This window comes from Capsella rubella, unplaced genomic scaffold (assembly GCF_000375325.1).
Source record: "Capsella rubella cultivar Monte Gargano unplaced genomic scaffold, Caprub1_0 scaffold_2, whole genome shotgun sequence".
Taxonomy (NCBI): Eukaryota; Viridiplantae; Streptophyta; class Magnoliopsida; order Brassicales; family Brassicaceae; genus Capsella; species Capsella rubella.
The window spans coordinates 12,989,753-13,015,024 of record NW_006238922.1 but is presented as its reverse complement, the minus strand read 5'-3'; the positions used below and the strand labels follow the sequence as shown (position 1 = coordinate 13,015,024).

Sequence of the window (25,272 nt, the reverse complement as noted above, 5' to 3'; positions counted from 1 at the left end):
CTCAATATCAATATTTTTGTTTTTCTGGTTAAAGGGTATTATATCATAATAATAATATCATTATACTACAACTATACAAGCATATTCCTTCTCTTTGATTTTATTCTTTTTTTGTAAACTTAGATAATTGTGATTATGATGTCTTTACCGTAGTACAACTTAACGCCTTCAGTGTTGGTAAAGGTGTAGTAATTTCCTTTTTCTTTTCTATATCCCATATTCAGTAATTAAACAACTAAAAGTAATAATATTTGAAGTGGTATGCTGAGAAACAAAAAAAAAAGTTGGAATGAGTAAATATTAATTTATTTTCATTTCTAAATCGTTACACGAAATTTACAATTTTCGGTTCGATGTAGATCCAAAAAAGAGAGAGAGAGACTTCAGGCCAAAACACCCCCCTAGGCATCAGCTAATATAAAAGGGTGCTTATATAAATTAATAATCTACTCAAAATTTGGAAATAAAACTCAGGTGTTATTTATGTTGTATGCATTTTTTTCACTCTTCTCCCACTGTCTTCTTCTTCCACTCAACCAAACGCTTCAGGAACTCTTTAACCTGTACAATAAAAGAGCTTAATAGTTAATAATATTAATAACATACACATAACTATAGTTATAATAAAAAATTATCCCTTAATTATAAAAGAGTCGTAGGATTTTAAAGTATACCTGAGAAGGGTCTTTAAGAGAATAAGAAGCATTGGTGTCCTTTGGAATTTTTGAGACAAGAACCCCAAAACCTTGTTCTCTCTCACGTAGAACCTATCAAAATTATACAGTCAAAATGTTAGTTGAACGTACGCTATGCTATAGATTTGGTTTAACATACGTTATACGTATGCATATATATATATATATATATATATATATATAGGTACGAAAGCGTGTATTTATTTAATTGTAAACTATACCTTAAACGCATCTTCGTCGGTACGGTCATCCCCGATATACACCGGAACAACATTTTTTGAATTTTCATATCCTATTTTATTAATTAGATTAGAGAAATAAGAATTTACAGATCTAACAAATACTGTATTTGCAAAATAAATAGATAATTAAATATATGAGGGGTTCTCTCAAGTCTCACCTAATGATTTTAGCAAAAAATTGAGTGCCTGGCCCTTGTCCCATTTGATCGTGGGGCGGATTTCAAGCACCTGGTTTTATACAATATAAAGATTACAGATTAATTAAGGATTATAGATACTAAAGATATTATTCTGTATTAATACTTAGTAGCCTTCTAATGACCAATAAAACAAAGGGGCATGAAGATTAGTTTACCTTTCTGCCTTGTGTTAGTTTCAGCTTCGGATAATCAATAAGAACTGATTTTACTATTTCCGCTAGTGCTGCCCATCTCTGTTACAAAGAACCACGTAAATAAATCATTTGTTCTCATAAATGAAAAGTGCCAATGTTGATATGAGTAACACCGGTGTTTTGCTTTTTGTTTACTGAACAGTGAAATACCGAATAATCTTTAACGATAGTGTTTCTTATTTGAAAATTAGGTGCTACATTACTAAAACATACTTGAATAAGTCTTTTAGTCTTCTTAAGTACTTTGGGTTAAAAAACAAGAAATAGTTTGGACCATTTTTTTTAATCTTTTCAAATAAAGAGAACTTTTTTTTTTGTTGTTTCATCATTATTATTATTTTGTTCTTACCTTCTCATCAACACGTCTAAAATGTACGGACAGACAAAACTTGTTGTTCTCCACCATAGCCCCAGGGATCCATTTTGTCTTTTCCTCTAAAATCTTAACCACCTGAAAAATTATTTAATATCCCACAAAGTTAAAATAATTTTCTTACTACTGTTTTTTAACCGTACGTAATTGTGACGTTAGAAAAAAAAAAGAAAAAAAAAAGATCTCAAAGTGTACGTACCTTCTCGATCATTGGTAAAAACTCACGTGCAGGTTGAAACAGCACTCTTTCTTTACTCTATTATCATCATTTCAACAAAAAAAACAAAAAAACTTTAGAAATCAGATTATTAGATTATATATATTGTTTTAAAAAAACATGTTGAGTTATGTGCATATTTGTTTTCTCACCTGACAGTAACTATTTTCGTTGGTCGGACCTTCAATGTCCATGCCGTGGCTTCCGGCATAGTAAATCTCGTTTACTTTCACAAAACTACGAACCTGAAAATAAAAAGCATATTATATTATTAATATGAGTAAATCAAATGATATTCTAAAATATATATATATTCAATTAATACTATTTGGTAAAATGTAATGTACCTTATCTATGGATCGTCCGGTGACAATAGCAGTAGGAAAATTTAAAGCGACGTCTTTTACAACATCTCGCATCTATAAGAACAAAACAAAAGGTATATACATTATTAATCCAAAAAACAATAAATTAATAAGTAATCTATAATTTGAGCCATGGAAGAGAGAATAAAAAAAAACTACCTCATGGGTTATGAAAGCTTTGTCGGGATCTTCAACTATGGGGGAAAGAGTTCCGTCGTAATCAAGAAACATAACAATCTGTTTCCCTTTAGCAGCATTCACAACCTCATCGAACATGTTCAAAGCCGAAGGAAATCGAACCTAAACCAAAAAACAAGATGAATAAATGATCAGATTCCAGAATCCTGAGAATGGTTAGTTAATATTCAGATTTAACGTACGATCCAAGACGTTTTGTCGGCGTTATCTGAAACAGAGTCATGGGAAGAGGATCTGAGACGTGTAGGGGAAGAATCACGCATGGATTCGACCCAAGATGTAATCTTTGGAGCGTTGTTGTTCTTGTTCTTGTTGTTGTCAGCTGCTTCAAGAAGTTTCAAGAACTTTCGACGAGGGAAGGTAAAGTAAGTGGGGAATGAGTTAGAGAACAGAGGAGAGTTGGAGACAGAGACAGTGATGGTTTGCAAACCCAAGATGGGTTTTCTGTCGGAAACGATGACATTCTGGTTAGTCATATTCTCGTTGAGACAGAGAAAGAAAGGGAGAGAGAGAGAGAGATGTGGAGAGAGGTAGAAGGTGAGGAGGAGGAAATGGTGAAAGAGGAGAAGAGGAATTTATAAGGACAAGTGTGAGAAGAAGGAAGAGAAGACAAAAGATATAAAAGAGAAAAATATAAAAATTTCATCTATCATTGGTGGCTCCCTCTGTACCTTTTTGGCCACATTATGCCTCTTTATTTCTCCTTCCCTTATAGCTATTTTTTTCACTCTCCCATTGGATCCTTGAAGAATTACTTGTTCTTTTGTTTAAGCATGCTCTTGACTCTTATATTTTCAATAACTTAATTAGCAATGAAAATGGGAAATCTATACAGTTTCATATCAATTTATGACATTGGAAACATACATTAGCTTATTATTTAATAAACTCTTAAGAAAAAAAATGATATCCGGTGTCCATAAGTTAAAACTATCTGTAATGTTTTTTTTTTCGGAGGTAGACTATATGTAAGCTCGAAGCTTGGCGGAAAAAGAAAATAGAGAAAAAAAACATTCCAATTGAGTTGAAAAAATTATGGACCGCAATATCTGAAATTTCTTGGTCTAAACAAATGCGTCGAATCCATTCATAATTGGTCTATATTTTTAATTAAGTAGCATGAGATATGAGTTTTTGATGGCACACGAAAGAAGAATAGATCCCTTTTCTATCACAGATTGTTGTTTTAATCATCCGAGCTAGCTAGATTGCTTTAAGAAAAATAAAATAAAAATATGTAGTGAGTATTAATTTAGCTTACGAGCTAGTAAAATTTAATGTAGAATACGCGCAGACGTTAATCAGGGTTGGTCATCGTTATAGATTTAATTACTGTATATCGATAGATAGATCAAAGGTTACACTCCAAAACAAAGAGAGTGAAAATATGGTAATATTCGTTGGGATATATGTATAATTAGTTTATCTCTTCCTAATCTCTTAAGATAGAAAATGGTGGTAATTAAGGAACGTAGCGAATGAAAAACGTACGGCGTGAAATGTTTTTAAAGTTTGGAAAACACTAACCAATTGGGTTTTAAAGATTCTTGAAATTCTCATTACCAAAAAAAAAAAAGATTCTTGAAATTCTTAGAAATACACATCGTCAATGAGATTAATAATTCAGAATTTTGGTCCAAAAACCATATCTCTACTACATTATCTCGCCTATATTCGTACGTAAGATTGGGAGAAAAGTTTAAACTTTACCGAAATTCCATACTAGCATATATTCATAAACTTGCTTCCTATATTTTAAACTGCGCTATATATGTCAATATGTGTGTACTTTATATACTTTTCCTCACAAAAAAAAAACATGTAATTTACATTGCGCTATATATGTCAATATGTTGTGACTTCGAGTAATGCGGCTAATGATATGATTATGAGCTTATAAGACGAACGAAGTTTTAAATATCGTTTGCCTATCTAACAATCACATTGCCTATCTTTCTTTCTTTTTTTTTTTTTTTTATTATACATCTTATATATCTTATATGTTTTCCTCACATTGCCTATCTAACAATCACATGCCTTATAATAACCAGCTACGGCCATATATAGTACACAGATCCATTGGTTTACCGAACTAGAGGAAATGGGAAATTCTTGTTTTTGAGCACTTTTAATATGAATCTTTAAGCAGCCCGCTTTTAATTAGACCTAATTAAAATCAGGAAAAGACAAAGAAGTAGACCGAAACGCCCACAGGAACATAAAAACGATTGCACCCAAATCTATCTAACAGTTTGTGGTATTCAAATCGAAACTAGTAGCTATATAAACTCTCTTTGGAATTATAATGATAAAAATCGTACATAAATCCTACGTGTATCACTTTTCTTCTCTTTCATTCATGTTATTTCATTGCATGCACTATTGTTTGTATTATATACGTACGGCTTCACCACCCATTATATAATTCAATAAAACTAGCTACTATTCGCCACGGGTTGTTGTGGATCCTGCTGTTCGAGCTTTTCTCGCTAATTAAACTACATCTAATTGGTATTTGAATACTCATTTCATAACTAAAGACGACCACATGGGTCAACATTCTTGACTTTCGTTACTTGAGAATCCACAAAGGGCACGAAATTATAAACCCTTTACATTTCTTGTTCCGTCGGGGACATCCACTTTGTATTTAGTAGTATTAAATTTTTTTAGAAAATGTATTAAAATAAGCTCCATTGGCATATTCTATATGTTCATTGTATTTCAACTAACTTAACTTGTACTTATATAAGCACAGTCATAAACACATGAGTGGGAAGTTTCTGATCATTTTCGTGCTGTTGATTAGACAAATATGCGTTTGTGGTTTTGCTTTATTTCTTGCTTAATTATGTATTTAGTATCTTTATATTAATTTGGCGGCGGTTAGAGAAAAGCTAAATTAGGCATTGTTGGGTTCATGAACTAATCACCATAACCCAAAAGTTCATTGTAAATAGTTCCATATACCAAATTATATTCTCTGACACGATTAAATTTTCGATTTGTGTGTTCCCTTTCAATTACATGATTCAAATTATACATCTCACAAAACATTTTTTAAGCAAACATAAAGGGTATAATATACAGAATGATGGTCCACTTTTAACATGAGATATATTTTTACACAATCACAGTTCTTCTAATTATGAAATATATATATATAATTTACAATTTTTTATTAATTTTTTAGCTTTAGAAGAAACAGAAACAGGACAAAAAAATAAATACAGAAATATTTAGGAAAAAGAACATAGGCAAAACTACGTACAATATCTTTATCGAACAACTTTAAAAGTAAACAAGCTAAGTCGATCAAGAAATATAGGATGCGGCCAAGTCGTTGGGCTCAAGAGGAAGTCCGAAAGATTTTTGGCTTCATAACTCCATACATTGTCAATACTGCCTCCAGATTCAGTGTGACTAAGAAAAAGAACAAAACACGTTGCAGAAACAATACTAACGAATGAATATTGTCAATATGCATGCATGCTACTAATTACTTGTTAGCATAAATGAGGTAAAACAATGTAATGTGTTAAACCATGACTCTTTTGGTGTATATGAATGTCGTCTAGAAGAAGGGTTGAATCAAACGAGGATAGTAATTAATAAGGTTTACGTGTTTCGTTTGGCAAATTAATTAATCCAGGTTTACACACGCATGTGATTTTGCCAAACTTTTTTTATTATTCTTCAAAATTTAGGGTACTTTCAATCAGAACTAAAATAAAACTAACATAAAAGAAGACTTAGACTGCTAAGCCATTTGTTATTAAATTAAAAAAAAAACTATAATTACCATTGAGGTGTAAGTTGATATTTTTAGGAGAATTGATATTTTGATTAATTAAGGGTCCCCATTCCACAAAGAGACCTTGGAATAACTTTCTTATTAAGGAAGATTTTTTTTTTTTTTTTGTGTTTTCTTTTTCATTAAAATTTGTTCGCATGGTCCATGCACTGTGGTGGGCCTTTCTCTTCTAGAACTTCCTAATTCTCATTTTTTTTGTTTACTAAAAAATTATCATTAAGGTCTAAGAAGACTTTTTTTAAAAAAATGCTATTTATATTTCTTTTTGCCCTATATTTTAATTTCTCAACACTTGGTAATTATAATTCCAAAAATGTTAAAATCAAATATTAAAAGATGATTTTAATTTGGTTTGATTTAAGCTTAATGTTAAGATACCGTTTTGACTCTTTTAGATGCCATAACGTAAATATGGTGAGAAAAATGCTACGTGAGAGAGACTCATAGTGTCACGTGTCATTTCAGTAGGATTAAGATTAACTTAAGGGTCTGGCGATTTAGAGCTAATCGCTTATTATTACTTATAAAAGAAGAACTTGGGAGATTTGGTTCACATCATACATAATCTCTTTGAACCAAACAGTCTGACAAAACTTACGAACCAACTATATCAGTTTATAAAATTACTGTTTGGCTCCTTATCACCTTTTTTTTTTTTTGCTTATTATCATCATTATATTCGTATTTAAGTTTGCTAAACCGAAGATATGTACGAACGAACAATAATATATTTTCCGATTTCTTCCCTCATTAATATTTTCGTAATTCTTACTTTTATTTATAAGATATGCTTCCATATGAGTGCTGAAAACAATAATAGCGAAATGGAAAATATGTAATATATAAATAATTTCAAGAATGGAACTTAAAGTTTTTTGTTGAATTTTAAAAAGTAAAAACTATATCGGGTGATTATATCATGCGTAAAGAATTTGATAAATTGCCTAAGCTTTTTAGATTTAGGAGAGATCTATAAAGACCCTAGCAAATGCCTTTATTTTCCAACTTTTTCACTAATAAATCCTAACTCGAGTTGATTCGAATCAAGAAAATTAGATCTAGAGAGTGACTAGTTGTAAACTTATAATAATGTAAATTTAAATTTATTCGAATTAAGAAAATCTCTGTTTTATTTAATCGATTACCGCTGATTCGTTTTCTAAAAAAAATGATACGAATATAATCGAAAAGAGTTACTTTTTAGTGTAATCAAATCAAAATACGTAATGTGATTGAAATTCAACTGTAAGATTAGATTCTTACGGTTAGAAACTAATTAAAGATTAATATAAACATAATAGTATTGATTTTAGTTATTCTTTTTCCACACAATAATTTTGATTTTTTTATAAAACATGTGAATGTGTCCCCATCTCACAGCTCCTCAACTAAACCTACGTACGTGGCTATCTATTATTTTTCCCACTTGCACAAATGTTTCTAGTTGGTAGTTCCTTTTTTTGTCAAGTTTCAGTTTTGATCGCTTGATTCTTTATCCGCTAATGTTACTTTATTTGTCAGTTGTTAACTTAACCAGCTTCAAAACTAGATCATATGCCATACGAGCTTTGTTTTTCAGTTATATACATATGAATGCTCACATTTTGAGTAAAATTAACTTTTAGAGAATTGTTTTTGATATAAAACTGATTTAATATGATTACAATTTCGTATACCATCAGTTTGTATATGACTGTTTGGCTCATTCCCGATGCTATTTTTTTTTTTTAAAGGAAGAAACAAAACCGAAGATTTGTTAGTCTCTTCGATGAAGCATAGGGCCACATTTCAACTGTCTTGCCCCATGAGCTAAATAAAAGGAGCTTGTTTCTTTAGTGTTCTTTCTTTCCGAATGTTATATTCAAATGTTAGTTTGATTGTTTTTTAAATAATATCATCATTGGGGTTTTGCTACGGTGCGATCAATAATATATCTTGTACTATTTTATTGACATGAACAATATTTAAACTCACTCGAACCAACAATATATATATGGAATGGGAATTAAGCTTTCCTTTCCACGATGCTTGTACTGATTTTAAAAAATATATATGAAAAGTATTTTACAGTGATTTGATTTACGTTTACATTTAGGAGTTAAAATTGTATTCCATTGAAACTAGGAATAAAAAAAAAATATTCAGTTGGTTTCATATTTTTGGATCTATAATATATGAATTTGTTAGGCCAATTCCTTATGAGGAGGGACACCTTACTACATTATTTATATGTACATGTACAGATCGAGTAATGAGTATTCATCCTAAAATACAAAGCTAATAATATACGTTTAATCTAATTTTTTTCCCAAATATATTATTGTCATATTTCTTATTTTGCTTTATGTGATGCACCATAAATCCAAACATGGAAAAACCTTTAAAACAAGAGTAGAACACTCAAAGTCCTACCAAAAAAAAAAGAGTAGAACACTCAAACCGACGTCGTAGATTATTTTGTTATGAACATTATCATATTTCTTTATTGAAATAATCCTGTTTACAAATATAATAACAAATGAACATACATATGATCGTCTGTTTACAACGTACTCCCCGTTTTTCTGGAAGGTCTACTTAGATATTGGGTTTGTTGATCGAAACTAAGGCTTCTGCAAGAGTTTAAATAGCTTTACAAAAAAATTCTGAAAGACATATATATTAGGTTAGCTACACAACAAGAAGAAACTATAAAGTTTCTCAGAAGTTTTATATATGCCGCCAACTTCGACTTCACCATCATTCTCCTGTGTATGAAACTAAATGAATGTCTAGTGACTATAGTGGTCGGTTATATGGGAAAAGACGTATAAAAAATTACAATAGATTTATATTATAGACAACAATTTATATATTATTACCAAATTTTATTATGGCATGCAGCCATGCACATTAATTAGAATATGACTGATGGAGAAAACAATATTATGAGAACAAAAAAAAGGTGTAAAGTCGTGTGAAGACACATGTAAATGTATAGTTTGGTAGAAACTGATGAAAGATAAACTTAACTATTAGAGTTAGGTCTGAATAGTGTTTCCAACTTACGACTAAAAACGACATGAAAACTCTTGTTTTTTTTTTTCGGGTTTTAGTGAACCGAGTAACAGTAAACCACTTTTAATATTTTTGTGTCACTTTGTTTTTCTAATTAATTAAGTAATATATTGATTTGATATCAAGTTATCAACCACCAAATTGGCCCTTACCTAGTACAATACACTCCTGAATATGTAACATATTTAATATTTGTGTATTGTAAAGTATATTATATATGTTATCAAAGCCAACAACACAATGTTCGTTTGTATTTTAAGTGTGACATGTTAGAAATTTATATATCAGGTATTACATATCTATAGGTCAACCACCAAATTGACCTTTAGCTAGTCGGCTACTCCAACACATTCTAGAATATGTAACATAGTTATTATTTTATATGTAAAGACAAATTAACAGTAACAAAAAATTTGATTTGTTAACGAATTGTGCTAATATCATTGGATATAATATATGTTAGATTAGAATTTATATACTAGTTTTAAATTTTAAAGTTATACAAAATTTATATCAGAAGTGTGTAGATTTTTTAAAAATAGAAATCAGATCTAAATGTATTAGTGTTTTTCTTTTATGAAAAATATTAAGTAAAAGAGAATTGTTTGAGAATATGATCGATCACGTCCCAGATGATATCTTCTCCACTGTTGTGCTATAATTCATACATTATAGGTGGTGAGTTGCAACAGGAAAGATCATGTTATTTCATACTTTATAAATTACAAATTACTATATATTTGACACATATCTTCGTTTGTTCTAATGTTAAGTTTGTAATGGGTAAAAAAAAAGAAAAAAAGTTTGTAATGGGTGATTTCCAAGATTTGCCACGAACGGAACGTCTTTGCTTTTGCTTATTTAAATGAGAATATCTGATCGGTAATTGTACTTTTACTTTCTATGAGTTCTTTGGTGGGGATGCAACAAAATATATATTATCTTACGTATAAACTATAACTAAATGTTGACAAATAAAATATATAATGAATTAGGAAAATACTTGATTGATTTAGCTTGTTCCTAGTGGATGGATACATTTTTGTCCATTTTATGGTACACACTAAGCTCTTTGTCATTTCCAACTAAGTTTTGATCCTTAGTACCAAAGTCTCTCGATGTAACGTCAAAATCTTAAGCATTTTACTTGAATAAGTTACTTTATCAAAAAGTCCACAAATTAGTGCCATTCTCTTATATAGTATTGTTGATTTGGACTCTACTTTTCTATAATACCTTTTGAAATATAATTAATAACAAACTTTCTACGATGAATTTACAGTTTTTTTTTTGTTTTTTTTTTTAAGTGTTTTGTGTTTATGTTGTGCAATATTAATTTGAAACGGAAAATACCTAAATACCTAAGTGGGAGATGTGAGACTGAGAGACCCAATGGGGGAAAAAAAACATATATAAGGGACACACAGTTATCGGGCTAGTAATGATCCATCGAAGCCCATTAAAAGCTCATTCTCCACTAACTGCGAGAAAGAAATATATGTAGACTTTACACATCACCGAGATGACCAAAAGACGGCAAAAGAATAAACAAAACTAAATAGTTTTTTTTTTTTTTTTTTTTTTTTTTTTTTTTTTTTTTTAATAAACCCTATCGGCTGATCCGGTCAGCCTCGGTAGAAACGCACCGAATTGCGTCAGAGTGGACTTCTCCCCGAAGGACCACCACACTGTCTATCCCGAGTTTGGAATGCTTTCCGACTAATGCCAGGGGATAGTCAGGCCGCCTGCATTTCTGACTACCAGGTAAACCAACTGGGCCTTGACCCAATTGACAGACTTCCCACACAACCATAATTTTTGTTTACAGGGTGGATCGAACCTGGGTCAAAACTAAATAGTTGCATTCAGTGGAAATGTGTTTTTTTTTTATGTTTTCAAAAATTACTTCTTTGTCAAATCATCCTCCTTTGGAAATAAAATTTGAATATTTCACTTTCTCTATTGTTTTACTATATGATTATCCTTTTTGTAGAAAAGGTTGATTAGAAAGAAAAAAAAAAAGTTCAACGTGATTATTACTTTCACCAATCATTTGTGCACTTTATCTCATGGCCTCATGGGGGTAAGAGGTTGAATGGGTTTTAGTATCTCTGTCAGGATCCAATCCGGCGACGGCATAGTATCTCTGTCATCCTCTTTTGTATGTTGGACTCTTGTTGTTTCTCCAAGTCTTGGCCCATTTTGGGAAGGCCTATTCAATAAAAGTGTTTGTTCTAAAAAAAACTGCATGTTTTACATGTTCGTATAATATCGTCAATATGGGCCTCCGGGGGAAAATTGGGTTTTAGATAGGCTAGTTTGAAAAGAACCCATATATTTAAAAGTTTTGTTGTTGAAATTGTTGTTAGAGAATTTTCTCTGAACTGATCCCTGCCAGAGTGCTAGGAACAAGTGATCTCTGAACTGAAAATCACAACTTATAAAATATTGTCGTTGGACTTGTTGTTTCTCTCTTATTGGATGTGAGGTTATTTGTATTTAGAATCAAGATTAGTCTCGTTAATTTTGTAATTGGTCAAAATGTATTAAGACTTAAGTTGTCAACTAAAAATCATTGAATTGTGCTTTTTTTTTTGGTAAGTTGGTTAAACTAAATCGAAGTAAAAAACTAACTGAAGAAGGATATGACCAAAAAAAAAAAAGGACACAGGTACTCAGGCTGGATAGCTTTTCTATTCAACATCACAATTCACACACGTCAATGAACAACAATAATGGTGTTAGGGAATTCAATGCAATGCCATATAAAAATAACAAACAACTTGTACACTAGATAACATGGTTGAAAAATGGAGTGTGAACATAATCTTTGGTGGGGGATCCTTTTGTTTTGTTTTGGTGTTGTGTGCCTTTCAAACTTTTCCATCTTTATGCTTCCTTTGCGTAATTTGTAATCCTCCTCTTTTTCCTACTTTTATATACATACCAAAATAAAATATATAGATTCCTTTGTAAAACTATTTTGAAATGTTATATATAAATACTTCTTTAGAAGAAGAAAAAAAACACACGAAGAAATCGATCAAATTGCTTCTGACTTTGTCATTTTCTACTTCACTACTACAGTGACATCGAAATATTATTTGGGGGTTTTTTTTTTGTAGATTGTTTTTGATATTACAAAATCTAATATTTGTGTTATTATTGTTTTGAACTTTTTATATAAGTGAATCGATGATATTAGAAGATTGCTTCACGAAAAGTTACTGCAAGGCCGGCCACATCTACCAACACGCCAACCAACCAAGCTTTTCACCATTTCTGAATAGTAACGGACACCGTACCTACAAAATATATATATTGCTTGATAATGATGTCTTACGGAGTTGAGAACATGTGAAAACTGAGAAAGATCCAAAAACACAGAAACAAAAACTAAGGTGGCGTGTTAGCGAACGAGCATTTATCGTGTAAAATGCGTTACAACAACACAAAACTCTCATAGTTGCAACATTCCTACGTATGAACAAAAAATTTAGTGAAACAAAACCGTTTCTGACTGCTGCCACCTGTTTTATATTATGACTAGAAACGTTACATGCATACTTTATCTTATGAATAATACACATATTCGAATTTCAAAGTATATGTTGATATTTTAATAATATTCGGAACTATCATTTTGGATTTATAGATTATGTGAAACAATTAATTAATTATTCAAAAAAAAAACACACTTAATTATGATTTTGGCAAACGTTATTAGTAGATATTATATGCTATCATGCGCTGGTATACTTGTATGATCAATCCGTCTATATAAACATAATTTATTTAGGGGTTACGTAAATTTATCAATCAAACTCAACCTTTTGGATTTATCTTTGACGAATGAGAGACGGGCCTGACAGATTACGAAAACGTTAAAATCTATGACGAGACTCGAGAGACGTGCTTCATTTGAATTGTAGGTTGTAAATACGTTGACAACTTCAACAGCTCTAATCTCTTTTAAGTCATTAAGATTACATGTTCCAACACATTCATCTTCTTCGACGCCACATGGTTTTATCTCGGTTAATATGGGTTAACACGGCTAATCGTGTTGTAAAATAAGTTGATAGCATTATGCATATATACAAATAAGAGAATCATAATAGACGATTTCAATTACATGCAGTACAAAAAACTAAAGTAGCGTTGAGATAAAAGAAACTGAAGATAGGAATTACATATGACAAAAGATTACATAAACTGTGGCATGGTCGACAGCCTGACAAAAAACCCGCAAGCTGGACCGACACAGAGATAATAATACAAACCATAATAACCAAATATTAACAGTAGTGCGTAAATTTTAACTCCTAAACCATAATTTACTCTGATAAAAAAAAAAAAAAATAAAAATAAAAAAGAGAGCCAGTCAAGCAATTTCACAAAAACTCCATTGCAAGCGGCGGATTTTCCTATTTTGCCCCTCTAAGCTAGAATCGAATCCCAGTCGATCTCGTACGACGGATACTTCTCCAACGAGAACGTCGTCTCCGCCCACTGCGACGGCTCCTCCGGGTCAGCGAACGTCAGGTCCGACAGCGGCGAAGATCCGGCGGTGGACTCTTCCAACGTTGGAGATCCACCGATCGAGACCGAGTTTTCCTCCGCCTTGACCTTCTCCTCCGACGGATCTGGCGACGAGACCACCTTCTCTGGCTTCACGGATGAACCACGTTTCTTCGATGATGATGATGATTTCGTCTGTTTGTCCTGTTTCTGAGTCTCCGCCATGCTTTTACAGATCGCTTCAAGCTTAGCGTCGACTGAGGAGTGAAGAGGTTTGTATTCACCGAAATCACCTCCGATGTGAGATCCGTTATGACGCAGGTTTGGGAAGTTAAGCCGGGCGAAATCGCCGCGCAGCTTATACGCGGCCTTATCATAGGCCAGCGCAGCTTCCTCCGCCGTGTCAAAGGTCCCGAGCCAAAGACGGGTACGATTCCTCGGCAAACGGATCTCAGCCACCCATTTCCCCCAGTGGCGTTGCCTCACACCTCTGTAAAGCTTCGTCGGCTTCGGAGGAACACCTGAACCGTAAGCGAAACAAGATCCGGCGACTCCGGATTGCTTCATCAGCAACGGCTTCGGGCTGAGAAGGTTCGAGAAAGTGTTGCTGTGATGCGTCGGGGGAAGAGGATGATGGATCTGAGACTGGATCTGGTGGATTTGAGAAGAAGAGAGGTTGTTGAGTCCGATCAATGACCCGGTTTGTTGAAGGTCCGACCCGTATGAAAACGGCTGGGTCAAGAACGTTGTTGAAGAAGAGTCAACGTTAACCGGGTAATAACCGGGGAGAGGAGGAAGAGAAAACGCAGACGCAGAGGCTGCGGGATGAAGAAACGCAGAAGAAGGAGCATCATCGGAAACGCTTCTGATAAAAGGTACAAGCGCGTCCATGAGCTCACCACCACCACCAAACGAATCTGATGATTCTTGAAACGTTGTGCTACTACTGTACATATTCATAGCAGCTGCCATTTCTGAAGAGATTTTTTAAAATAGAAATGAATCCGAAAAAAGTAAACCTGAGTCTTATCAAAAGTAAAGAAACAGGAGATTTTTCCGAGAAAATTCAAGAAAAATAAAAATTAAAATGGATCTAAAAGGTTTGAAATAAGCAACCTTTGTGTAGATCCTCCTAAAAGAGGGAATTTTAAAAAAAAAAATTCACCCTCGAAGAACTAAAAATCTACAAGAAGAAAAGAAAAAGAAAAATGAGGTAAAATCAGAAGAAATATGAAAAAAAGATCTCGTTCTGAAAATACCTGCCTTTTAAATCAAAACAAAGAAATAAACACAGTTTCATAAGCTTGGTTTTGTTTTTGAAAGACAGATGATTCACAGAAACGGATCGAATGAGCAGGAAACAACAGAACAGTAAGGAGGAAATTGCGAAAAAAAAATTGTAAAAATTCAAGAACTATTTGCTGTTATCTACCAATTTTGTTTTTGGGGGAAGACACTCAATATTTTTTTTTTTGTGTGTGTGTAGTGAATAACTCTCAAACCTCACCGATGAACTAACCATAGCAGCTTGGCTATGTGCTTATATAGTGGGTGTGCTCTTCTCTCACTATTTTCTCCTTTTCTTCCCTATTTTCCATTTTTTTTCTTACTACCATCTTTTCCATTTAATAATAACTAATAATACCATCACCAATTTAAAATATATATCCAGTAGAAGTTAACGGTAAAAAACAAATAATACTTAAAATCATATCAGTCGACATACAAAAATGTATCAAAATTATTTAATTTGAAAATGTTTTTACAAAATATCTTATTATATAAAACTTCTTCAACATGTTTTATATTATGAAATAGAAGAAGTGCTGTTTTACGATTTATATTATTAAAAGTTTAAAACAATACAAGTTTTACCACACCCGTAACAAAATACTAATCCGACCCTTAGTAATATGATTCCACCGAAAACGTCTTGTTAAAGTGTATCATCTCAACTCTCTAATGTCAAACCCTCTGGATTTTTATTTATTTACTGTATACGTAGATAATATTTGTTTTTTTTCATTATTGTTTGATGTCATTTATATTGAGAATCAGAAATGGTCTAAGAAATATACTTTTTACTCTTGATTCTATATATGTCAAAATTTAATCTAGCGAATTAAGGAAAACAAATGTAAGACAAGAGTAACTTGTTTTTTCAAAATATGGTAACTAGTCTTGTTTTCGTTTTTTAGAAGAAGAAAATAGTATTTGTATAATTTTCAAACATATTTCCAATAATTGTTTCATTTTTGGCTCTATGTATATATGAGCGGGTGGGAGAATGACATGCAGCTAATGATTCAATGACACGTGTAATAGACACAGTGAAACGGCTTACCAAATGTAATAATTTCAAACACGTGTCCACGTATTATTTGTGCTTTGTGGAGTAAATAGTCGTACCTGATTTTGTTGACCGATCGGGTTTGTGTTCACACTTGCACAGTTCACAGACCAAATTTTGCTAGTAAATTATTTGTTTGCTTCGGTCTTATTATTAGTAACTACAAAAACCGTTTTTACATTTTTATTTATTATATATATATTTTTTAACTGAGACTTGGTTTTTTCCAAATAATATTTTTTGGAAAGATGTTGGTTTTTTAGTATCAATTACAAATTTATTTGCCTTTTATAAAAGTTACGAATGGATCAATATGTTTTAACAGATATTACATGAATCATAATATAGTTACATGAATTGAGTTTTGTACTTGTGGTATATATATATATATATATATATATATTGCCTAATTTTCTCACATGTTAATAGTTTATTAAATTTCGTTCCTGGAAAATATCTCCACTAAGATGAAAGAAATAAAATAGAAAATGATGAGGAGGAAGTAGGTGACCCATCATCCATTGATAAGAATATCACAAACTGTTTTTGGAACCATCCCTTTGCCACTCACCTATCTCATTCTTATCTCTTATCTTTCGTTATCTCTCACCATTTTTTATACTCCCCGATGGTATTAGAAATCATATTAGTATGCATATATATAAAGTTAAAGACATATTACCATCGCCTATCAAAAATCAAAAGAATCGCCGTAAACGTTCAAACTCCGGGTTAAAGACATAGTTATATCTCTTGTAAGCTGTGTAACTTTCTTTGTCTTAATACTCTTATCGATATTTGATTAGTCAGCCAAACGAACCTAATGTCGTAGGTATATTATTGAGAGAGAAAAGTATGTAGTAATCGTAAGAAAGAAACTAGCCATAATCTCATTAATGGCGTAAGCAATTAGACGTTAAGATATGAATTTTTCACTTGGTCGTCTGTACGTATGTATAATTTTAACATGCAACCACTAAGAAATTTTATACGGAATCAACCAAACGAATGTGGTACAAAATTCAACTATTGACATTGTATAAGAAATAATATCTTGAATTAAGAAAAATATCGTTAAGACGCCCAAAGTGATGTTGATTTACATCACCATTTAATATTTTAAAGTTGTTGTTTAGTCGCGCAAGTATTAATCATGACAATTATAATGGGTAGTTTAGACTTTAGTCGACATAAAATAGTGTTTTACAAAATTTTAATAGAAGTCTCTAGAGGTTTTTAGAGATGGATTGGCGGAGAACTCCACCATTATCATTACCATATTATATCATCTTCTTAATATAAAACCCTAATATTTTTTAGCTAAAGTCCGAACCTTTCGCCATCTCATTCTTATCTAGCTGTGTATATTATTCGTAGCCGCATTTTATCACAAATTTGGATCTTATCGCAAGCTTTAGTTTAAATACAAAATTCCCGACAAAATAAAGTTCTAATAAACTTTGCAAATGTTCTGAATATTAGTATGTACAAGATTCGAATTTTGTTCGTATTTATATGATTGAACTATTTCGAAAATGATGCAACATTGATTATCATGTTGTATTAACAATTACATCACGAAAACAATTCATGAGAACGAGAAGGAAAATGAAGTGCCATTTTTTTAATCTACCGTGGATAGTTTTAACTTTTTAGAAATGAAACATGTTATTTTCAATAACCCGTTTACCATAAAAACTGATCCGGTAAAAAAAAAAAACGAAAAAACTGATAGGACGCATAACGTCTAGACTTGTAGCTAGTTTGTATCAAGTTGCATCAATACCAAAACCACATGCTTAAAACACACAAACTTTAGAAACTTGGTAAGCAAAAGGAAGTACCACTTGTATCTCTAAAAAAATGAGAAGCGTCTAGAGCTTGTAAAAACAGATTGAAACCAAATTTAAAACTATTATTTTGTTTTGTGTATACATTAGAAAGAAAAAAAGTCAGAAGATGAGCATGGAAGGCGCAAGGCGAAGTAAGGTACGCATGTGGGAAGCACGTGCTCGTTGAACACGTAAGCCCCGTTTGTGGCGACGGCGGAAGAAGCTTCGAGTTTCGCAGTGGACTAAAATAGCGGCGGATCTACGGCATTACAAAAGAGCCAACGGTTAAGAGTGAGCAATAAATGTGAAGCAACGTAACAGTTTAAGGTTGCTTAGGAAAAATAGTCTAATCGGCCAGCTTCTCATGTACTGTCAAAAACTGATGTTTATATTTTATTTCGTTCTGAAGAATGAGTAATATGTTAACATAATATGGATCTAATATACTAAATTATCAATCATTTGCAAACGATTAAACGTGTAAAATATATGAAGTCAAAAGAGGGTAAACAGACTGTATCTATATTAAAAAAAAAGTATGTTTATTGTTTTGTAAATACGGGGTCAAGGGTGGATACTTCGACTTTTCATATATTGGAAGAGTCCCTTATATATGAACTCATACGAAAGAAAAAGAAAAATCTGATAATGTTTTTGCTTATACACAAAAATTTCACGTGGAATAATACGATCGAGAACTATGTATATATTTATGTTAGGAATAATTAGCGGAGCATGTCATGAGGAAAATGAAATAGTCAACTGCATAATGCACGGCCAGCTCTAGTTTAGCTGTGTTTTAATGTTCACAGTTTCTTAATTCTTTTCTTCTTCTTTTTTTTTGTCTTTCTCATCCATCGATCCTAAACAAATATTTCAATCCGGCAACATTTGCACATGTAAATCTGCATGTATTTCAAGAACTCTGAGTCTCTGACATTTTTGTTTTGTTTTTAAAACTGATTATTGTTAATGGCTTTTTATTCCAAATACAGATAATAATAATATTGGACTACTCATAAGCCTTAAATTATATGTATTGTTTTCATATATAAAATGGAAACCAACCAATAAAATCAGTGGCATAGATTGCGCGTGTGTACTTTATTTTGTCTTCAGCACTTCAAACGCGGTTTCCATCACAAAACGTTATTTTTTTCTTCAACTTTTCAAAAATCCAGCGGCTCGCTCACTTTTACGCCACGTGTTTGTAATGAATGGCCCAGATTGAACTGTCATCTATCTAAGTAGCTGTGTGGTCACCGGTGAACTGTAACCAACCTCACTCCACTTAATGTGTTACTCAATTTTGGTCACATGAAACAAATTAATGACGAATCAAACCCCCTTTTTGTGAATAAAATCAAAAGTTTTTGTTTCCATTTATCACATTTATTATAAAGTTGTGATTGATTAGTTGGTAATAATATGGTTGAAGATACATACATACATACATAAGAAGAAAATGTTATGATTTTGGGGATGCAAAATAGAAATAATAGCTGCTATTTTAATTTTAATTTGCAATAAAAGAAGAAGAGGGTGGTGTCGTTTTCAGAGCAGTTGGATGTCGTTTTATGAATGAATGAAAATGTGAATCTTTTGGGGTGAGTTGTCTCCGTCACATTTTGTTCAAAACCAACCTTTTCCCCTCTTCTTTCCTTTCTTATCGTTTTCGCGTGATATGTTTGTTTGTGTATCGTGGTGGTGATTAACGTGACATATGCTCTAATTTCTCCTTTTCTTTTTTTTTATATGCTAATTTTAGTACTTGTTTTTATTTCATTTTTATTATTGGATATCTCAACATTAGTACTTAATTTTTTGGATCCTATTACATTTGCCTTTTCAATATTCCCAATTTGCATTGTAATACCACTTTTATTTTTTTCCATGACAAATTAACATTAAAGAATTTATTTTTGTTCTCTTAGATGTTAGATGGATGCAATTGATATATGTTAAACGTTTTTTTTTTTCTGTTTTTTTTTTAAGGAAGGTTCTTGTAAAAAGATATAGTAGAATCCAAGACTCTTTTTCTCTTATGGAATAAGAAGAAGAAGGTTAGGTGTTATATACTGAGGAATGTTTCGTAAAGCTTTAACATATGATTAAGTGGCTCACATACACACATGACACCTCCTTAATTGTTTTATTCGTTAAAAGAAGAAAAATATCGAACATCAAATCACCTAAATGATCTTTATGTCTACTTTTAGAATTAGATGCTCCTCTAAAAGATCCTTCCAATCTCACATTTCATCACCTAACTTATACTGTATCCTTTCAAATTTAACTATCACTCTTATGCTAGAAAGAGCAGGCAAGACAAAAGTGATGAATAGAGGCTATATCATTATATTTATATCTGAAGCCTACACGTGTATATGTAATGTGTGTATCTTCCTTAAATCTTCTATTTCTATACCTTAATGAATATCTGAAGCAGGCTTCAAATGATGATGGCAAAACCAATTTTCACATCATATATTTAGCAAAATTCTAATTCTCCGTTGAACCCTCAAGACGAAACAAGCCAAACGTCGCTTGATCGGCTTCTAAAGTTGTTAAAGAACATCTTCCACAGTCAATGATAAAAACTACGGGAAATAACGAAATTATTTTTTGTAGCGTCTGATATAACGAGTTGGGCTTTAGCTCTTTTAAGCCCATATAAATAATTCCTTTTTCTTTTTCTTTTTTTTGTCCCACAACGATCAAATCTCACTCTGCAACCTACAATTTCTTTAATAAATATCCTAGTCAAACACTAAATTTATCATTCATGCCTGTCAAAATATTAACTTCGTTTGAACAAAGTATATGTATGTTGAAACTCGAAAAACATTAACTTGACTAGGGAAAGTCAGATAAAAACAGAGACTTAAACCCCACACAAAGGCATTACATAATTATGACTGACACTCGTGTAATATATAGTTCGGATAGGATTACATGTAATGATCAGAATATGGAATCAACATACGAGTGATCTCGCTTCCTGTTAAACTCCAACAAGCTACCGTAGGTACGATCAGCCACTCCCACGAATAGTGCTTCCGTGTCTGGGCTAAACGAGATCCCCGCTATTTCTCCAAACATATCAATCTCTTGACAGTGACTGTAACCAGCTTCCGTGTCAAACAAGTGTACAAAGTCTGCTGGCTCAGCCATCGCTAGGAACCGTCCATCAGAAGTAAACCTCAAGGCTCTGATGGCTCCCATGTTTCCTTTCAACACTTTCAGCGATTGAGACAAGTTCCTTACGTCCCACAGCCTGCAGGTTGTGTCTTGGTTACCCGTGGCTATGATCTGACCGTTTGGGTGCCATGCTGACGAAAACGAGTAGTCAAGATGGCCTTCGAGTCCGTGGATCACTTTTCCAGATCCGGCATCGGCTAGTAAGCACTCTGGACTGTCCCCTAGAACAGCCACTAGATTACCGTCTGGACTTGTGGAGATGTTCTACAGACACAGACGCACCAAAACCATAAATAATCGCCCTTTCGAGACTAGAGCAGATAACAACAGCCTAGTCTAAAGAGAAGAAGATGCGCTTACATTTACAGACCAATCAAAGGTGAAACTGTTGAGGAAGGTGAAGTTTGTGGCATCAAATTGCCGGATGATACAGTCATTGTTCGCAGTCATAACCCTTAAGGAGCCGCTACATGGATTAAGGAAGCAAGTATTAGAGAAGCTTTTTTTTTTTATACATATATAAACCAATGTAAGCTCTGTTACTTGGGTGTGTTGTATATGTCAACGGAATTGGTGATGTCATTTTCAGCTGGTGTTAGTTTTGTGCAGAAAGCAACCTCAGGTTCGTCCAGTCTCTGCAATCAGAGAGACCACGCAAAGTCAGAAACCAAATTACCATATAGATCACTGTAGAACACAAAATGTGTTAATATACCTTGCAGATAAGCTCCCCTTGGAACCCTCCCGCAACTATCAAATCGTCTTTAACTGCCATGGTACTTATCTGGACTCTTGATACAGACTGCGACAACGATCCAGGCTGCTTCTGCAGATTGAATTACCAACGTTAATATATAGTTGAATTCCGAGGTTCAAGAACAAGTGAGATATAGCACGTAAGGTTGCTCACCATTGCAGGAACAACGGGCTTGGCCACATTAAGTACTTCTTTGCCCCTTTGCAGCAAAGATGACCAATGCATGAGAGAGTAGTTATTCATGAAATACACATCGTGCTTTGATGTTGCCCATACCAAGTTCCTTAGCTGTAAAGATGAGACAATCTAGATTAGGATTCTCACATAAGACACAACCGCTCATCTTAGACAAAAAAAAAAGAAAGAAAAAATCTCACACAAAAACACATGTCAAGAAAGAAACAAAGCAACCGTTCAGTTATCATATATGAACTCCAAAGACTAATATCTATTATGTATCAAATTTTAGCATTAATCTTTTAGAGACCTATGAATCAACTGTGCCAAGCAGAAAAGAAGAAGACCAAAACTAGAAGAAAGAATAATAAGCACAAGAGCATGGTATCACGGAAAATGCAGAAATATGTAAGCTGAAACAAATTGATTCCCTGTAAGGAAGAAGGATGACAAAGTTAGAGAGTCCTTGTAGATTTGCAAAACATTTCCTATCATACCATATTAACAAAGGTTTCCTTATGGCGCCAGCTGCTCTCCCAACCTGTTTAAGAAAGGTTAAGGCATACAGTAACTGTTTCTCAAATGCAGCAGAGTTAACTACAAGTCTTTCTATATAGTTCACGATTGTCTAACAATGGACATTGAGCAATATCTAATGTGCGAGGAAATCTTTAATACACTCTGTGGCTATAATTATCTGGGCGTATGAAACGCTATGAAAAATGTTAAAAAGTTGCCTGGACTAGTTAGATTTATCAACTCTGTCTCGACCATCCTAGACACATATCATGACACTTCTTCGAATAAGTTAGAACCTTACACAGTATTGTACCTGAGTAAATATGGAATCTAAATTATTATATTTCGAGAATGTTAGGAACGAGCAGGTTATATTTTAAGCACCCTTGAAGATTATCTGCAAAAGAAAAGGACTTGGTGTGAATCAACACCCCAGCTACAGAGCTGAGGGTGGGAACAGTGAGCAGTGAACAATAAGCAAACAGGAATAAACAATCACTGTATACACATGCTATTCATGTTCAAAATAAGTTTTGAACTGTGATTCAATGGCAGGTCTCAGTGAAAGAGTTGGGGGTTTTAGACTTGGTGTGAAATAATCGTGACACTGAAGAAAGAAGCATGAAACTAGAATTCTCTAATCTCATGTAGCAGTTGCAGACTCAATTGATAAACACAAGAGCTGAAGGGTTGCAAATGGTAAAAATGAAGAATCTAAATGACTCTAGACATCAGGTAAACAGAGTATGCCAAAAATTGCAAACATAAAGAAAGCAAATCTCTATACCTGAAAATGTGCAATTGTGGACTTGACAAGCCTTGTGTTGAACTGAAAGTCATAAAAGTTTCTCCCTTTCTCTACTTGCAAGCATTCCTGTCAGGCAACAAAAACACCATAAATCATAAGAAAGATGGCACACCAAAATTCAAATACCAATGATCGATCATAATGATGAACATGAAAACTTGACTCAATTGTTGCAGAAACAGACCTTGTCAAGGTCTTGTCTTGATCGAAAGAGGCTCTCAAAGTTTTTGTAGTGTAGCAATCTGTTCTGACGGTATCTATCTCTAGTGTAATTTAACATCTCCCATGGAATCCCTTGAATATCTTTTCCATTCCTGGCTTCTAACGCTGACGTATCATTGTTCAGCTTACTCTGAGTCTAGCAAAAAAACACGACACCTTTGTTTACTATCCATCATCACATCCATTCAAAAACCACCAGCCTTTCAGCTAAGACCAGAGCAGAATAAAGTATCATCATACATACCGGCTCGAAATCGAACTCGGAGTCCATGAAATCAGAATCAGAATCACTCGTGATGTCCACCTCTCCAAAGGGTTCATCATCGTCGAAATCAGCGCGAAAGCCATCAACGAGGTATTCAAGATCAGAGTTGTCGAAAATATCCATCTCTTCAAAAACCTGGTGAAATCGATCAAGAACACAAAAGTAAGATTATATAAATAAAAACGCCATAAACGGCTAAAGAACGAGGGAAACAAAAATAAACAAACCTTGTGTTCAAAAGTTGTATCCTTGAAGCAATAAAAATCGTAACTTTCTTTTGTGAAATAGGTGGAAGGAAGGAGAAGGAGTAGGAGAAGAGCAAGCTTTGTGTTGTGTGGTTTAGCGAAGAAACGGTGAGGAAGGAGTTTAAGGGCCTTCCCTTACTTTATAGTTTATATATAACAAACGGTGTGGTCTGAATTTGAGAGAGACGACGACATACACGACAAGGTTTCCGTGGGGCCGGTTAACTAGAACCGGTAATTAAAAATGAAAAAAACTGTCTTTGTAATAGTATTTGATAATTTTGATACATGTCTCTATTCTCTAATAGTGATGTGAAAATATTAGTGTAATCTCAATTTTAAGAGGTACGTTAAAGAAAAAGATTTATAAAGTAGTCTCGACTGTGTTCTTCAAAGATGTGGTCAATTTGTATCAAAACAGCTGTTGTTGTTACTTGTTAGATCATGAAAACATCAAAATCTTCTTAATGAAAAGAGAAATGAGAGAGACAAGCGTCAGACAATTTTAATGAACAAAAACAAGATTAGGGAGGATGACGTCACTAGTGTATTAATAAAGAGACCACGACGAGAAATAGTCAAACAAATTTGTAAATATCAAATATGTTTATTTATATTGTTGATAGTGTCACTCTCTCTTTGGAACGTGGCCGTCGTAGTCTACCGACATCTCACAGTCTCGTGATGGCAGTTTTGTCATTTCAGAAAGCACCCTTCGTTAGTCCGTCAAGCGGCTACGGCGACCGTCGTCACGACGACTGATACTTTTACTATACGTGACACGTGTCGGTCATTTTTTTCGCAACTGCTTAGCTTCCTCCACGTGGAATTAAGTTTTGAGTTTTTTGATTATTTTATTTCCAAAACAAAAAAAAATAGGTAAATATATAACATATTTTAATCTTAAAATTCTACCCGTTGTAATTTTGAACATGTTGAATTTATGTGAGATTAATCAAACTATAAAATTTCTACAAACCTCTACTTACCAAACACTTAGCTTGAGACAGAAACAAATTA

General features: G+C 33.1%; 3 protein-coding genes across 8 annotated transcripts; all 3 read right to left on the bottom strand.

Moving 5' to 3' along the window:
- Positions 1-290: 290 nt before the first annotated feature.
- On the bottom strand, positions 291-3,029 carry LOC17894292 (trehalose-phosphate phosphatase B). The gene is made up of 11 exons (XM_006302344.2): positions 2,667-3,029; positions 2,446-2,586; positions 2,269-2,340; positions 2,074-2,166; positions 1,904-1,960; positions 1,681-1,782; positions 1,293-1,370; positions 1,096-1,165; positions 917-987; positions 675-767; positions 291-561 (listed from the first exon to the last, which is right to left on the bottom strand). The coding sequence occupies exons 1-11, from the start codon at positions 2,958-2,960 to the stop codon at positions 502-504; spliced, it is 1,131 nt and encodes a 376-aa protein (XP_006302406.1). The 5' UTR covers positions 2,961-3,029; the 3' UTR covers positions 291-501.
- Positions 3,030-13,459: 10,430 nt separating this feature from the next.
- Positions 13,460-15,400, bottom strand: LOC17895953 (ethylene-responsive transcription factor RAP2-4). Its single transcript, XM_006302415.2, has one exon. The coding sequence runs from the start codon at positions 14,846-14,848 to the stop codon at positions 13,796-13,798; it is 1,053 nt and encodes a 350-aa protein (XP_006302477.1). The 5' UTR covers positions 14,849-15,400; the 3' UTR covers positions 13,460-13,795.
- Positions 15,401-20,844: 5,444 nt separating this feature from the next.
- On the bottom strand, positions 20,845-24,355 carry LOC17894181 (uncharacterized WD repeat-containing protein C2A9.03). Of its 6 annotated transcripts, none has more exons than XM_023788044.1 (9): positions 24,235-24,355; positions 23,987-24,142; positions 23,705-23,878; positions 23,500-23,586; positions 22,170-22,304; positions 21,975-22,085; positions 21,803-21,894; positions 21,620-21,725; positions 20,845-21,523 (listed from the first exon to the last, which is right to left on the bottom strand). In XM_023788044.1, exons 2-9 carry the CDS (start codon positions 24,128-24,130, stop codon positions 21,023-21,025), a joined length of 1,350 nt encoding a protein of 449 aa, XP_023643812.1. In that variant the 5' UTR covers positions 24,131-24,142; positions 24,235-24,355; the 3' UTR covers positions 20,845-21,022. The 6 variants fall into 6 exon arrangements, with proteins under 6 accessions (XP_023643812.1, XP_006302257.1, XP_023643814.1 ...); XM_006302195.2 differs by having other exon boundaries at positions 23,705-23,872; XM_023788046.1 differs by lacking the exons at positions 23,705-23,878; positions 23,987-24,142; positions 24,235-24,355 and adding an exon at positions 22,691-23,109 and having other exon boundaries at positions 23,500-23,587.
- Between the last annotated feature and the right edge of the window lie 917 nt (positions 24,356-25,272).